The 16,983-nt window shown below is 44.2% G+C and overlaps 2 protein-coding genes across 8 annotated transcripts in view; one reads left to right on the plus strand and one right to left on the minus strand.

The window, feature by feature from the left end:
• The first annotated feature begins 795 nt into the window (after positions 1–795).
• Positions 796–6,656, plus strand: LOC135111655 (intraflagellar transport protein 46 homolog). 7 transcript variants are annotated; one of them, XM_064025184.1, is made up of 10 exons: positions 796–1,087; positions 1,480–1,642; positions 1,891–2,022; positions 2,445–2,741; positions 4,002–4,135; positions 4,300–4,468; positions 4,786–4,920; positions 5,164–5,276; positions 5,593–5,720; positions 5,838–6,656. In XM_064025184.1, exons 2-10 carry the CDS (start codon positions 1,493–1,495, stop codon positions 5,996–5,998), a joined length of 1,419 nt encoding a protein of 472 aa, XP_063881254.1. In that variant the 5' UTR covers positions 796–1,087; positions 1,480–1,492; the 3' UTR covers positions 5,999–6,656. The 7 variants fall into 7 exon arrangements, with proteins under 7 accessions (XP_063881254.1, XP_063881253.1, XP_063881255.1 ...); XM_064025183.1 differs by having other exon boundaries at positions 798–1,087; positions 1,502–1,642; XM_064025185.1 differs by having other exon boundaries at positions 798–1,087; positions 1,506–1,642; positions 1,904–2,022.
• Positions 6,657–7,805: 1,149 nt separating this feature from the next.
• LOC135111656 (uncharacterized) overlaps positions 7,806–16,983 on the minus strand; it is a 14,433-nt gene continuing 5,255 nt past the window's right edge. The window contains exons 2-5 of the mRNA XM_064025191.1: positions 12,183–12,331; positions 10,539–10,756; positions 10,010–10,107; positions 7,806–9,500 (exon numbers count right to left, since the gene is read on the minus strand). Of these exons, the coding sequence (XP_063881261.1) occupies positions 9,296–9,500; positions 10,010–10,107; positions 10,539–10,756; positions 12,183–12,309 (648 nt within the window). The 5' untranslated portion in view covers positions 12,310–12,331 and the 3' untranslated portion in view covers positions 7,806–9,295. The remainder of the gene's footprint in view (positions 9,501–10,009; positions 10,108–10,538; positions 10,757–12,182; positions 12,332–16,983) is intronic.

Consider the following 16,983-nt stretch of genomic DNA (forward strand, 5'->3'; position numbering starts at 1 on the left):
GGAACTATAGAATGAGAATTTAGGCATAAGGTGAAAAAAAAATGCAATAGGGTGGAATCAAAAGCTTTTCGTCTCATCAACTCCTCTCCTGTAACTGACTGTCTTCAGCCTCTCTCTCACTGCCGCAATCTCTAGCTGTCTTCTACCGCTATTTTCATGCTAACTGCTCTTCTGATCTTGCTAACTGCATGCCTCCCCTCCTCCCGCGGCCTCGCTGCACAAGACTGTCTTCTTTCTTTCACCCCTATTCTGTCCACCTCTCAAACGTAAGAGTTATCCAGTATTCTCAATCATTCATCCCTTTCTCTGGTAAACTCTGGAACTCTCTGCCTGCTTCTGTATTTCCACCTTTCTATGACTTGAATTCCTTCAAGAGGGAGGTTTCAAGACACTTATTCATTAATTTTTGACCACTGCTTTGACTTTTATGGGACTGGCATTTCAGTGGGTATTTTTTTTTATTGGATTTTTGTTGCCCTCGGCCAGTGTCCTTCTTACATAAAAAAAAAAGTTAAGGACATCATTCAGCCTTAATGTAGTTTTCATCCTAGTAAGCAATAACACTCAAGAGAAGGATATGAAGCACTGGTATTAGCAAGGAGTCCTGGCAGTGCATCAACTGAGCTGTAGTGAGTGGGAGAGGTGAGGCAGAAGCAACATCAGAGAAAGAGTTAACGAATTATACGAGTATGTCCACGAAATGCAGTGCGTTAAAATAGAGTGTGAGGAGTGGTGTTCATTCACTGCAAAAGCTGAGTAGTGCACGCTCTTCAGCAAAATAAAAATCTGAATTTCTATCACATTCCACAGAAATTTTCAATTAGAATCTCCTGAAATTTTCCGTCAGCGCGGGGCGGGGCGGGACGTTGCCATGGCGACCCTCGCGTGCCACCGTCAACAAACAAGCAAGGCAGGAATGTGCCTCAACGCGCCTCAGTCAGCCTGACAAGGACACCAGCGGGAGGCCTTCCAGTGGGAGGCAGCGCGGCCCTTAGGCTGCCTTCATGAGAACAGACAACACTACAGCTGAGCTGACTGGGACAGGAGGGGCGCCGCGCCGCATCATATGAGCCGAGGAGTGTTGGCGGTGAGCTGCTGGGTGGGGAGGTGGGAAGTAGCTACTGGCCGCGTCACTGGCAGCAGGACCCCGGTGTGACTGTGGTGTTGGGTGTGTGGTATTGTAGTGTTTGGGGCAGTAGAGTGGTGTGACAGCAGAAGGTAAATCCTTCATTTACATAGATCTATTTTATCAATTAGCTGACGTAAAGTTTACGACTTTAGATTTTAGCCAAGACAAAATTGCTTGCCACCCAGCACCTCTTCATCACATCAGCAAACTTAGGTAATAAAAAATCCATTCCTTTGTCACCAAGCAAATTTGTAATTAATTTGAGAACTATTAGTGAAATGTAGATCTAAATCTATGAATTGGCATATGTTCCCTTGGCAACATAATATGAATGACAGGCGGCCTGCCAGCCTAAGACTGGCGATGTTTCAGGCAGCAGCAGCACTTGAGAGCTGTGACTACGATGAAGTAACAGAAGTGTCTGTGAATGAGGCATCTGAGGGAGGCCTTTCTCTGGTGCACCATTCCAGTGCCTTTCTGGACACACCCGCCCTCCCGCCTCACCACCAGCTTGTGAGTCACATAAAGATGTGGGATGGAAGTCACGTTCTGTAGATTTAATGCAGGATAACAAGACATTGTACTTTGAAGTTTCTGTAAATCGATTTTACTTTAGTAAGGTGCTAAGATTAGCACTGCATTTATCCAATACATAATGAATTTCACTTTCAACATGTTACACCGAGTATGTTTTTTCTTTCTAAGTATTTCTCTGGGACATTTTTTACATTGTTGGTTGAGTGACAACATTACCACCCAAGGGGGACCCTCCAGCAGAAGGTCCTGAAGCAGCACCAGAGCGCAGCCAGCCCCAGCCAGGCGCCGCCACCATAGCCACAGCCACAGCCATGACGACAGCCGAGGAGGAGAAGATGGAGCCAAAGGAGGAACAGGTGAGCTGGACAGTTATATAGTTTGAGTTTTGCTTCTGTGCTTTTTGACTGTAGTAGAGTAGCGTGTCTGTGTAAGCTGTTAAAAACAAATGAAAAAGTTGTTTTACCTGCAGATACTTAAAGAAGGTTGATATGAATATACTCTTTATTTCAGTATCACTTTGCCTACACCTAAGATTAAAACGTTGAGTTTTTACCTGATTCAAAACGGTATTATATGTGTATTGAACTTGTCTCTGTAATTTAATGCTGCTTTGTGGTGTGCTCTGAGGTAGTTCACTAGTTCACTTTAATGAGGCTGCAAATATCAGTAGAGTTAAGTTTGACAAAAATGTATATCTTCACTGGTAAGCTTGTGTGATTATTGTAAATGAGCCACACTCCTGAAGCTGCCCTGATCCACTGGCCCGTTGTGATCGCAGGCGGGCGAGCCCCTGCAAGAGCCTCCCTCAGCTAGTGATGGTGATGGTGGTGATGGTGGTGATGGTGGTGATGGTGGTGATGGTGGAGAATTGTGGGGAGAGGTTGAGGAGGGAGGAGGAGACATGATCGATCCTCAGGGAAATGAGAACAGTGATTTCCAGCCAGGCCCCTCTCATGCTCCGCCTCCCCCCCACCTCGCTCCCTCCTCCCCCCACCACCAGGAGCATCCCCGCTTCCATTTGGGGAGGTCCGAAGGCGATGATGATACGGATGAGGACAACATGGGAGAAACTGCTGTAAGGCCCACAAGTCCCATCCTTGCAAAGCCTTCAATGTAGGAGCTTTGTTTTTCCTCACTTGTCTGCCGTGTGGAACGACATTTTTTGCCTTGTTTTTTTTCCTAATTTTTCAACTGCACACTCACAAAAAAAAAAAAAGATAGCTCATATGAAAACTTTAGGCTACCTGTACTATGTGTTATGTGGCACAAACTAAGAGTACTCCTGGCAGCGCGAATGATACCAAAATGTACCTGCTTCACACCTGACAGGTTTAAATCTGACAGGCTTTGTGGGAGGTAGTAGAATTGGGTCAAATGAGAAGTCCCTTAACAGTTGCTTATAAGAGCGCACACTGCGATGCCGGCTCCCACACAGCCTGTGAGGTGGTGCAGCGGTTGTGAGTGTACACAGGTAATGTCACGTTTTGTAAGATGCACGGGAGGAGCTTTGGACCAACCTCTCCGTGCGTCGAGAGAAGACTCCTGCGCTCACACCCTGACCTGATGAAGGGTGAGACGGTTTGCTGAACTAAAGGATGTGTGAAGACGAGAAGCTGAAGGTAGTTTTGTTGACTAGCAATAGTATGATCATAATCAGTCTCTGTATAGTAAATTATAGTTGCATTTAAAAATTACTGAAGATGAAAGCTTCATAGGACTCATAATATAATGTAGTCCAAATAGCATGGTTGTGAATTGATTGAGAGATAAGGTTATGTAATTCTCGGTATGTTTATCATAGCACATTCAGGAGCATGGATTTACATAACTCATTGTGATATTAGAAGATGTTCTAAAATTAATACTATAGATGTATACATATACACGTATAAGGCAATGTAAATTGAGACACATTTATACATAGTCATCACAGTAAAGGAGAAGTGTATTACCAACATTCTTAAAGGAGACACATCAATATTTCTAAATGTAATTGGCTCACCCTTCTTGACTTCCTTGTGTGGTGTCAGCTGTGGACACGTGTGCGATGCATCTTATTGTCATGCAATCATTGAGTTGTGCTTTGTTTCCGTGTAAATGTGATGTACATACACATATGCTTTACTCATGCTAGAATGTCCATACATTTCTTAAGAATATTCATCTGAAGTTTGAGAAAGACTGTTTATATTTGAAGTTTGAAAGATATTGTTAGTAAATATGTACCTATATACATTTCTTAAAAATTTTCCCAGTTATTTGAGAAATTCCCAAACTAGAGGATTTCCAATAACAAGGCAGCTTTAAAACAGTGAATGAATTACCACCATTTCAGGGGTTGAGTGACATAGCAGGGATGGGCGGCCCCGGCCAGCCCATGCCTCTCGCCCACCCGGCAAGCATGCCCAGCGGCGACGACGATGATGACGATGATGATGAAGAGGATGGCCAGGCCCCAGCTCCTGAAGGGTGAGGCTCTGGGATGGATGGTGCTGGGAGGGGATATTAGATAGAAAGTAGATTAAATAATATAAAGCAGAATGAAACTGGTAGATAAACCATTAAATAGAATAAAACACACAATATAAACAGGCACTTCATCAAAGCACCTTATCCTGGTCTCTCCGTCGCAGGGCGTACGATCCAGCGGACTACGAGCACTTGAGCGTCACTCCAGAGATCTCAGAGCTGTTCTCGTACATCACCCGCTACACGCCCCAGGCTATCGAGCTGGAGCACCGCCTGCGGCCCTACATCCCGGACTACATCCCGGCCGTGGGGGACATTGATGCCTTCATTAAGGTGAGTACTGGACACTCACTGCTTATCCTGTGAGTATTGCCTTAATGTTCAATTTGTGGAGTTGTATCTGTGGAAGGTTCAGCAGTGTCGTTTTTTTATATTAGATCTTGTTTAAGGCTTAACTGTATCGTTCGGCAGCTATAAACGGCAACGGCTTAATTTCAAGCAGGGAGTAGAGCTAACTCGATTTATTTAAACCGCAAGAAAACAAGATAAATCAATCAATAAATGAAATGAGCGCAGAACCAACTACAGGCGTAACAAATGAAGAGTACCAGAATGATGAGATGCATTCACCCTTCCATTCCGTGTGGCAGATCCCGCCTCCTGACGACAAGGTGTCCATGGTGGGGCTAGAGGTGCTGGATGAGCCCAGTGCACGCCAGAGTGACGCCACAGTGCTGGACCTGCAGCTGCGGGCACTCGCCAAGCACACCACCGCGAAGTCTATGGTGAGGAGGATGTCCCCGGGAAGTGACATGTAATGAAGTCTTGGGCATTTTCACTTTTTGGTGATGATGAAAAGTTGGGTTGCTGCGTGTGTTGGGTTGTTGCGTGCGCTGTGTTTTGTTTCATGTAAAGCCTGAAATAAACTTGTTGCTCTTTAATGAGGTTAACGGTATTGTCACATAGAATAATTGAGGATATACAAAGTTGTGCTTGCATCTCAGCCTTGCCCATTTCCCTTACTTCAGTCAGTGAAGACAGTGGAGAATGCCGAGAAGAATGGCAAGGTGATAGAGAAGTGGGTACGTGACATCAGTGAGCTGCACAGAAGTAAGCCTCCGCCCACCGTCCACTACAGCAAGTAAGTGTTGGGACGAAGAACGTCTGAGTGTCTCGCAGGAATTTAGTGTACAGGAAGTCCATGGATTACATCAATGTTCTTACGGGATAAGAAGCTTCTGTGTTATTTTGTTGGGATGGATCTTTGACAAAGTACTGTTCTCTCTAAGTGGTAGTTCCTTGTTCATAAGCTGTGTAAGGTGTTTACATGCGCCTATTATCTGTTCTCTATGTTAGGGTCAGCAAGGAATATAGCTGACCTAAGCACGCACTGCCTCATGTAGATATAACACTTGAATGGAAGAAGTGGCTTGGCTGACTGGTGACTGCCATTGCAGACGCATGCCAGACATTGACAGCCTGATGCAGGAGTGGCCGGGGGAGCTGGAGGAACTGTTGAAGGAGGTCAACCTGCCCACGGCTGCACTGGAACTGGAACTCCCAAACTATGTGGACATCATTTGTTGTGAGTACCGTGTTGTGAAGGCATCTCTCTTATAGCCATGCACGTGACGAGGCATAAGAGATACAGAAACATTCATGTCTTAAAAAGCTTCGAGCATCAAACTGTATTGTGTTTCAGCCATAATGGACATTCCCGTATACAAGAGCCGTGTCCAGTCTCTGCACGTCCTCTTCACCCTCTACTCGGTCTTCAAGAACTCGGCGCACTTCAGACAGCTGGCGGAGGAAAACTACATAGACAACGAAGACTCAACTGCCGAACAGCTTGTCATGCAGTGAGGGCGGCTGGCTGGAGGGAAGTGTCGCGTTAAGTACTGGCATCTAGAAGCAAATAGTACACATTTGATCATCTCTGTATGTGAATATTCGGAGGGAGCAATGAATGAACACTACACACATACCTACATGCACAGTTATTGATAAGACTGAGAGATTTATCAAAACATCATAAAGAGATCAGATAAATAGCATACTTTCCACCCTGCCCATCGTGAGTAAAGAATAGTAAACTGGAGGTGCAGTGTGACATATCTGAGTAGAGAGTGAGTGGCGCATTGTATAATTGCCAGTAGTGGTTTAGCTTTCTTGGGATCTAAGCAGCCTTATCGTGTGGGGGGGGGGGCTCTCTCTGTGTGTGTGTGTTTTAGCGAGTGGCAAGTCAGCTTATATATCTATGGCAGCTGAGAACAAAACCTGTAATAAGAGAAAATATGAAGTAAAGTTTTTTTTTTATTATTCTTTTGGGATCACCTCAGAGAAAGTGTTTATTATTGGTCGTTTGAGTGATGTGTGCAGCCACTTCATGGGAGTGTGGGGTCAGACCTTCATCTGCCATCGCGTGTCTGCTTCTTGCCGTGTACCAGCACCACAGCAGCACCGTATTGAAGCCTGTGATGTATGCTACCTAACGCACTGCAAATATAGATTACTACATGTGTGACTGTGTTATATTGACCAATTAACGGTGAAATGCCAAGTATTGCGTCCCTAACACCGTCTTATATATGCATTTATTTATGATGGTTAAAAATTTACTTTACAGCAAATGCATATTAATAATTAGTATCAATACGCATTTGTTGTTTCCAGTGTTATATTTTGTAACACACACACACACACACACACACACACACACACATACACACACAAACACACACACATATAACTTACATCACCTGCCGTCATCGACGGTGCTGCCAGAATAAAGATGACATTCAGATATCTGGGTTTCCATGTAATCATAGGTAAGTCGGTGTTCTTCACGAAATATACATAACATAATTCAGAAAGATAACAAATGACACACCGGTGTGAAAAATTCAAATACACGTAAGCGTGAGTGTTGCGTGTGGCAAAAGTGGCGGGCACGTGGCCGTGATGTAAACACTGGGGGCAGGGCGGCTGCGCAGAGGCCTCCTGGCAGATTCCAGAGGCTAATGTATGATACTTGTGTGTCGTGGCAGCTAGTGAGGGCATCTCTTGTGTTTACGAAAGCACCGTGATGAGAGAAACACCCGGACACACGGGCAGAGAGGATGGAGCAGGGAGACACGGCCTAACACATCCCCAGACAGTGATTCAAGGCGGCCCTGTCTGCACTGCCTCGCCCCCAGCGTTGTGTGAGTGTTGCTTTTCGCTGCTAACAGTATATAAGACATGCCATGAACCAACATGCAGGCTGTTGTGCGCTAGTTCTTTAATATATATGTAAATTCTTTAGACAAAACCATTATTCACGCAAAAAAAAAAAAAAATGTTTCCTACCTTTAGAATTTCGTAGGTGTGGGACGGGTTCTTACATTCTCTCCATGCCTTAAATCGACAAGTTTGTGCTGAGGCGAAGGTTCACAAACTGAGGTTACAATGTGTAGTGACTTCACAAATTTTGTAAGCGATTTGTTTCGTTGGAGCTGAACAATGTGGTCCTGTTATTTAGAACTGGCAGAAATGAAAGTATAAATACATATGTACTACATAGAAAATTCAGTGCTTTCTGAAATAGCTAAATGTGGGCATCATTGCATTAGTAAGATGGAATGCAGAAACAAATGTCAGGCTTCCAACAAAGGTCATTCAAACTACAACAATATCCTTGTCATTTATCATCACAAATTCAATATAGTGAATTATATAATGTTGGCTCTTATTTACAAGATCACCTGTACTCCCACGAGGCATGTCTGCGCCGTGACACTGAGGATGGGTTGTAGAGGCTGCTGTTTACAGATCTGACTCGGCACACACTGTCCTTTTTTCCATTCATGACTTTTATGACTGGTATGACACACACACACACACACACACACACACACAAACACACACACACATAAAACTGTGAGCGTTTGTCATTGATTAAAAGGTATTAAAGTTCAATTATCCCAGTACTTAATGCCCTAGCCAGTCCACTTACGAATGTGTGCAAGTCTCATGCCTACTTCATACTCCCCAAGCACACTGTAATAGCACAAGTGGAAGTCAGCGCCTAATGCCAATAATAATGTCACACACACTCACCGTCACACTCATTGCCATCACCACTTGAGTATTTTCAGTCCCACATCCTTCCCAGTCACCGCTATCGTCCCTCCCTCATCCATCACCCTAAGAATCCCGATATGTTTTCTTCACATGGAGTCCAAGACATACATGTGATCGTAAGGGTCATAAGGGATGTACAGAAATATTCCTCATAGCCTCTGAGAGATGCTGAGTTACAGTGACAAAGATGAGTTGCTCGCTAGTGAAGCATGAAGTGTTGTGGATCACCGGGTATGTCTGGACCAAAGGAAGGAGACACATGCACTGATGTTGTACCCAGATTAAGTGTATATTGCCTGATAATTCTTGGCACAGATAAATAAATAAATACAGTGGAATCTCGGTTCACGAACGTTCCTGTTCACGAACAAATCAGTGCACGAACAGATTTTCCGAACCATTTTTCCATTGGTTTACGAACGGTGTTTCAGTGTGCGAACACAAACACCCCGCAAACCTCTTAGCAAGCCAGCACTCGCTGAGCTGCTTCGGCGCGCCTGCCATGGATAGTGTTTGTCCGAGCGCAGTGTTTTTAAACATTACTTTTCGGTCTTTTTGCTCTTATTGTATTATTTTAACCATTATGGCTACTAAAAAAAAATAGATAATAAAAGATAGATAAATAAAAATTGAGAGAGGTAACAGGAAGCCTAAGCGTGTTCCTGTGGAATTCAACAAGAAAACAATAGTGAACATAAGAATGGCGTCCATGTTTCCACCATCGCCAGGCAGCACAACAGGGTGAAGCTGTGACTATCTGTACGATATTGAAGAATGTACTAGTGTATATGTACGTATGTGGTAATCTTTCAATGTGAAAATTAGTTTCAATTCGCGAACATTTCGGTTCGCGAACTGCGTCACGAACGGAGGTTTCACTGTACATACATAGATTAACAAATCAACAATCAGCAAATAAATAAACACATACAGATCACTAGGTCCCAGCCTGTACACACACACACACACAGACACACACGCACACACACACACACACACACACACACACACACACACACATACACACACACCACATGCCTAGACAAGCTGCAGGTTTAATTTGGACGCGATGTACTGCCACACTTTGAGCACCGGCATGTTGAGGATGCGGTCAGCGGGCAGCGGACAGAACTTATATTTGACGGCACAATCCTCGATGTCCGCTCTGAAGCCCTCCTTGACAGCCATCATGTACCGCCACATGAGTGAGTCCTGCGTGGTCTCCACAGGTCCATACAACTGCCTGGAAAGCAATAGATATCACTTGTGAATTACAACCAATCGTTCTATGCCCAGATGCTGTGTATCCTTACCAGGGCGGCTATGACAGGGCCCTGCAGAGCATCAGCTGACTGTGCCACTGAAAGACCACAACAAGCCAAGATTATAGGTGAATTAAGCTTCAGTTAGTATGAACAGCGAGGCATGAAGAGATAGTACAGATGCGTTAGTTAATCTTAGGAAAATGGTATCAGTAAATTAGGTAAAAATATATATAAGTGCAGAGATTGAAGTAACAGTAATCTAGCAGTTTGTATTGCATCCTGGACAAATGTCAATATTTAGCAAAGTAAAAGAACACCATATTAAATCCCTCCATTTCAACCCCACAAAAATCAATACTAATATAATTAATCTAAGAAAACACACTACGGTACCCAGTCAGATACATAAGCCAGGAACACAAATCACTCGTGTAGCAGCTACCATCGAACTTCCCTTCAGCAAAGCACAGCCTCTCGCGGGACCCACCTCAGCTCCTTCATGAAGATCTGGTTAATGGGCTCAAATGTCTCTGGTTCCGCTGACAGCTCACACAAAAGACGCTCCTGGCAGGGCAGTGTGGGGAGCTGCAGGGGAGAGACGTAAGGGTGAGGGGCTGCATGGGACAGTAGAGTGGTGATGCGATGGGAATGTACTGAGGGTGAGGATGTGATAGGGTGGTGATGGGTGTGGAAATAATGAAAGATGAGGGTAGTGGTGTTGGTGATGAGGGTAATGGCTGTAGAAGAAGTGGTGAGTGTGTAGAAAGGGAAGAGGAATTCTACTACTATTACTTTTTTTACTACTACTATTACTACTACTACACTACTACTACTACTACTACTACTACTACTACTACTACTACTATACTACTATTACTTTTCCTTCTCCTCTTATGCGCCTCTTTTTTTTTTTTTTATCAAGAACACCTTTACTCTTGCATTATTTCTTCTTCTTCTTCTTCTTCTTCTTTCACCACCACCACCACTATATACCACCACCACCACCACCACCTTACCTCAAGATGGGAGAAGTAAGCAGTGAGGCGGGAGAGCGGCAGGTCATAGGCGGGGTCCCACGAGAGCTGCTCCGGGCGAAGGTGTCTGTGGCGCGCGAGCTTCTGCAGGCCATCAGACTCCCACTCGCCCGGCCCGCCGCCCACCTCTTCCAGCGCCCTTCCGAATTTAGGCGCCAGAGTGGGCAAGGCGAGGGAAATGGGCATGTTGAGGATGAAACCTGCAATGGGGGCGTGGTGAGACGTGGTTGTAGTAGTAGTGGTAGTAGTAGTAGTAGTAGTAGGAGGAGGAGAAGGAGGAGGAGGAGGACGAGGAGGAGGAGAAGGAGGAATATATTAGATAGATAGTTATTATGAAGAGATTTTAGTTTAGTACATAATAGATAGATAGATGGAGAGATAGCCAGATAGACAAATAGATAGATAGATAGATATATAGATAGATAGATAGGTTATTATTACGGGAGTGTTGGTTTAGCATATATACAGATGGACAGATAGATAGTTATTATTATCATTATTATTATTATTATTATTATTATTATTATTATTATTATTATTATTATTATTATTATTATTATTATTCTGGCTTTCTCTTTCCTTCTCAGTCCCCCTTCATTCACCCCCTTTTCATCTTTTTTCTTAGTCTTCATTTATCATGTATTCCCTCTACTTCATTCCTTTACCTTAACTCTCTCTCTCTCTCTCTCTCTCTCTCTCTCTCTCTCTCTCTCTCTCTCTCTCTCTCTCTCTCTCTCTCATTCTTTCCTGTATCTCTCCTTTCTTTACTCATGTTCTCCACTCTCTCCACCTCTCGTTTTTTGTTGCCTTTCCTCTTTCATTCTCCGTCTCCCTGTCTTTTTCCTTTCTTTCCCTCTTTTTTTTTTTCCCTCCGCTATTCAAACTATCATGCGAAAGTGGCCTCTTGCTACTTTTTTCCTTTACTTTTTTTCCCTCTTTAGCTCAGCGGGAAGGGGGCTGTGTGTGTGTGTGTGTGTGTGTGTGTGTGTGTGTGTGTGTGTGTGTGTGTGTGTGTGTGTGTGTGTGTGTATCCAGCATATGACAGCTTTGTGGTTTGTGTACAGGAAGAGGAGGAGGAGGAGAAGGATGAGGAAGGGGAGGAGGAAGAGTTGGAGAGGAGAAGGAGGAGGAAGACTGAATGAAATGGAAGAATGAGAGGAGGAGAGGGAGGGAGGAGAGAAAGAGGAAATGGGAGCTGGGATGTAGAAGAAGGGGAGAGAGGGAAAGGAGAGAATAATGGAAGGAAGGAATGAGAGGAAGTGAGAACTTAGCAAAGGGAAGGAGGAAGAAAGAGGAATGGGGAAGAGACCAGAAAAAAAAGAGAAGGGAAAAAGGATAAAATGGAAAACGAAAGGAAAAGAAAGGGAATGAAGAGAGGAAGAAAAGAGGAGATGGAAAGAGGAAGAAAAGGAGAAAGAAAACGAATAGATGAAGGGATAAGAACGAGGACAGGATAAGTGGAAGGAATGAGGAAGATATTTTTAAGAAAGAATAGGAGAATGAAAAGACGAAGGAAAGGGAAGAGAAAATGGAAAGATGAAGGGAAAAGGGACAGAAAATGGGTAGGTGAAGGCCTGATGAAAGAAAACGGATAGAAGGGGAACTGGGGAAGTAAAAACACCTTACCTAGAGTAATGGGAGCGTCTGGATTGACAAAGAGATATCGCTTCTCTCTTCCTCCCTCCACGCCCCGCACCACCACCAGCACCACCACCGCCACCACCACTGCCACTGCGCTGCTCAGACGCTTCATGATGATGCTGGCCTGGTGTTGTCTGCCGGTGTTATTATTATTGTTATTATTATTATTATTATTATTATTATTATTATTATTATTATTATTATTATTGTTGTTGTTGTTGTTGTTGTTGTTGTTCTTTTTGTTGTTGTTGTTGTTGTGGTGGTGCTTTGTCTGCTGGCCTGGTATATAGATAGATAGATAGATTATTATTATTATTATTATTATTATTATTATTATTATTATTATTATTATTATTAGTAGTAGTAGTAGTAGTAGTAGTAGTAGTAGTAACAGTAGTGTTATGAGATTGTTTTGAAGTATGTGTGTGTGTGTGTGTGTGTGTGTGTGTTGAATGCAAAACACACACACACACACACACACTGACGAGCTAATTATTCCGACAGTAATTTCTGCGGATAGAGGAAAAAAATATATATGACTAAGCACCCACCATTGTGTGTGTGTGTGTGTGTGTGTGTGTGTCAGCTGGTGGCCGGTACACACACACACATACACACATAGACACACATATACGCACATACACACATACACTCAGTCACTCGCATTCCAAGTAATATTTCTGACCGACACACTTCGAACCGCGTGTTCATCTGCCATCACACACACACACACACAGACACACACACACACACACACACACACACACACACACACACTTGTTTTTTGTATCTTTCCTTTTTTTTTTTTTAATTTTAAAGGTCGGACGGAAATCTCAGAGTTTTTAGTCATGAGGAAGAGTGGAAGAGGAGGAGGAGGAGGAGGAGGAGGAGGAATACAAAGGAATACAAAGGAAAGCCAAACAGCAACAGACCTTTAGGTCCTTACAAGGATGTTTGGTAACTACTTCTAACTAGCCACAGGGAAGAGAGAAGGAGGAAGTGTAGGAGGAGGAGGAGGAGGAGGAGGAGGAGGAGGAAGAAGAGGAGGAGAAGTAACCTTGTATACTCACCTGCTTAAATTCTAACCAGTGAGAGAGAGAGAGAGAGAGAGAGAGAGAGAGAGAGAGAGAGAGAGAGAGAGAGAGAGAGAGGGGAGAGATGGAGGGAGGCGGGCAGCTTAACGGTATAATCTGGTTCTCTCTCACCCTCTCTCTTCCTACCCACCCCCTTACCTCACCCTCTCTCTCTCCCTTTTCTCTCTCTCTCTCTCTTTCTCATTCCCCTACCTCCCCCATCATCCCCCTCCCTCTCACCCCCAAATAGCCGCCTATTCCCCACACTATTACCTGAACAAGATACGCTCCCTCCTTCCTCCCTCTCCCTTCCCCTCCCTCCCCTTCCTTGACCTAGTATTAGCCTCTCTTCCCCCTTCCCTCCTTCCCCTTCCCTCTTTCTCCTCTCACCACACCCTTAACAGAAACTTATCCCCATTACTGATACTTAGACAGACGGACAAAAGAGACACACAGATAGACAGACGCACAGACAGACAGACAGAGACAGACAGACAGACAGATAGACAGACAGACGTAAGTAGACAGAAAAATAGAGAAATAGATAAAAAGACAAAGAAAAGCAAGAGAGAGAGAGAGAGAGAGAGAGAGAGAGAGAGAGAGAGAGAGAGAGAGAGAGAGAGAGAGAATTATTATTAACATTCTTCCTTTCTTCCTTACTTTTTATCTCCCCATAAACTCGCCATCTGCCTCATTCGCCTCCCTTTCCTCCCGAACACCACCACCACCACCACCACAACACCACATTACATCACAACACCACCACACCACACTCAATCCTCCCACCACTTCTCTACCACACACCACCACCACCACCACCACCACAACCATGACCTTTCCCACACCGCCTCACCTCTTCACACACACTATTAGCATCACACCACCGGAACACACTGTCTTATTTACAGACCACCTCACCGTCACTTGTATTCTATCTGCGCGTCACTGCTAACTTGTATGCATAGTACATTTGCACCCCTTCCTCCTCTCCTCCTTCAGACTGCCAGGATGTATGTAAGAAGGGTGTAAAAGAAGGGTAAAAGGAAGGGGGAGGGTGTAGGAATATTACGAGTAAGGGAAGGTAGGGGTTAGGAGAGGACAGGTGAGAAAGGGGAAGAAGAATTGAATAGGTTAGGGAGTGATATTGAGATGGGAGGGAAAGCATAGGGAAAGGTAAGAAGGGAAGATGAGAGGGTTAAAGAAGGAATAGTAGTTAGAAGAAGGGAAGGGGAGTTAATTAAGTGATGGGAAGGGAGTTTAAAGAAGGGAAGATGGAAATGTTAAAGAAGAGAAAGAGAGTAAAGAAATAAGCGGGAAGGAAGTTTAGAGAAGGGAAGATGGGAGGGTTAAAAAGGAATGATTATACAAGAAGGAAAGTATAGTTAATGAAAAAAAAAAAATGGGAAGGGAGGTTAGAGAAGGGAAGATGGGAAGGTTTAAGAAGAAGGAAAGAGAAGAGGAGTAAATGAAGAAGTGGGAAGGGAGGTTAGAAACGGAAATATGAGAGGGTAATGGGAGAAGGAATAATGGTTAGATGAGAGGGTAAGGGAAGAGGCGAGAAGAAGAAGACTCAAGGGGAGAAAGAATGGGAAGAGAAGAATGACTACAGTGACGTTTTGGGAGGGGAAAAAAAAGTTGGAGTCGTGTTCTTTGGCAGTGACGTTTGAGTTTTCACATAGCGGCAGTTTTTATGTGGGATCGGACGCAAGGTAAACATCAGACGTGCTTTACCTGGTGACCTGTACCTCCACTTAAGACACCACCGCATTCCCAAACGCTCCGCTCTTATCCCGAGAATTTTGAACAGGCTCTAGTGGAAGGTGCTCAGGTTTTCAAGGATGTTTTTAATATTTCTTGTATGGTTTTTGATAAGTTGTAGTGGAAGTTATTCAGGGGTTTTCAAGGGTGTGTTTTTTATATAGTGAGAGTTTTAACAGGTTACAGTGGAAGATGCTAGTGTTTTTAAAGGTGTTTTCATGTTTGTAATGGTAGTTTTACAGGCTGCAGTGGAAGTTAATGTGGTTTTCAAGGATGCTTTCATGGTTCTAGTGAAAGTTTTACAGGCTGCAATTGAAGAGTAAGTGGGGATTTTCACGGCTCTAGTAATGTGACTGGGTGTTTTCATGATTCTAGTGATAGTTTTAACAGGCTGTAATGGAAGCTATTGCGGCTTTCAAGGGTGTTTTTTTGTTTCTAATGATGGTCTGACAGAGCTCCTACAGTGGCTACACTATCATTGGGGAAGCAAATAGCACCAATGAGGACCCAGCCCATCACCTCTGTGGCTTTTCAAAATAGTCGTGATGGAAGCTTGATGCAGTGATAGCACGAGGAGAATAATGGCGAGGAAGGAGAGGAGAAGCAGCAGCAGCAGCAGGAGTAGGAGGAGGAGGAGGAGGAGGAGGAGGAGGAGGAGGAGGAGTCATGGAGCGCCGTGGGGAACAGACAATAAGGAGGGAAGAACAACCTTAAGAATTGTGCTTGCGTGTCTTAGTGCTCGGTGGGAGCGTGGCTGACCGTAGAGAGAGAGAGAGAGAGAGAGAGAGAGAGAGAGAGAGAGAGAGAGAGAGAGAGAGAGAGAGAGAGAGAGAGAGAGAGAGAGATTGGCGAGGGCGTAGTCAACATGCAAATGAAAATACGAAAAAAATGTGTAATATTAAGCATTACCACAAAATTATTATATCCTTCCTTAGAGTACAGAAGTAGAACACAAACCCCGCCAGAAGGAAGTTGTTTAAAGGACACGTGTAGCTTTAGGCGGAGGAGGGAAAGGGAGAGCGGAGAGGGAAGGGGAGCGGGACGTGCTTACAACAAGAAATATATCATACTGTGCTTATTTCCGGAAACCTTGTTATGCTTTTCCTTGCCATACACAAGTCGCCTGGAGGAGAGGTGGTTATGGGACACGTGTAGGTCATGCCCCGCGTCCCTTTAGCCCTTCAGGTCCCGCGGCATATGCTTACTCCCTTTGAGTCTCTGAGCTGACCCATTGTGTACTGTGATGTGCGTCTGGATGGTCCATTGTAATTGTAAGCTTGTAACTTCATCGCCATTATTATTATCATTATCATCATACTTGTCGTTGTTATCATCATTTGCTTGTTTTTTTTTTTCTCTCTCTCTAGTGCAGGGTAAAGAAAAGCCTTCCCCAGCCTTTCTATTTCATACCTGCCAGCTACCCGTCTATTCCAGGCCATCCCAGCAAGCCGCCTCATCTTGTGTCATCATCTAGAGGAGTGTTTCTTAATCTTTCCTAACCTCAGCGCCCCTGTGGCCAGGTCTGGGCACTCCAGCACCCCTCTACTCTGGCTAGCATTTGGTTACATTGACTGCAGTTTCATTAACACAGTTGAAGATGAACGTAAGGTTTTATCAAATGAAAAAAATAAAGTATTCCTTCAATATTTTTGTATTCCTTGCGAGGAATACTGACACTGTACCGTAATTTATGTAGCATTTTCCACTACCCGAGGTTAAGAATCACTGATCTAGAGCTTTGAGTGTCCTGTCTTCATCTGGTTCGCTGTCTCTCATGCCTTCTTTTATATAAGAACATAAGAACATAAGAAATAAGGGAAGCTGCAAGAAGCGACCAGACCTACACGTGGCAGTCCCTGTATGAAATATACCTACCTATTTCCACCCATCATCCCCATCCATAAACCCGTCTCATCTTCTTTTAAAAGCTCCCTAATGTCTTAGCACTAACAACA

Source organism: Scylla paramamosain, chromosome 22, assembly GCF_035594125.1.
Source record: "Scylla paramamosain isolate STU-SP2022 chromosome 22, ASM3559412v1, whole genome shotgun sequence".
Lineage (NCBI taxonomy): Eukaryota > Metazoa > Arthropoda > Malacostraca > Decapoda > Portunidae > Scylla > Scylla paramamosain.

Bases quoted from the DNA above. Each gene is read 5' to 3' on its own strand.
- LOC135111655 (XM_064025183.1), top strand. From the start codon at position 1,067: ATGAGCCGAGGAGTGTTGGCG. The intron at 1,643-1,890 runs GTGAGTCACATA...TTACCACCCAAG, and splicing joins TCCCGCCTCACCACCAGCTT to GGGGACCCTCCAGCAGAAGG. The intron at 2,023-2,444 runs GTGAGCTGGACA...TTGTGATCGCAG, and splicing joins TGGAGCCAAAGGAGGAACAG to GCGGGCGAGCCCCTGCAAGA.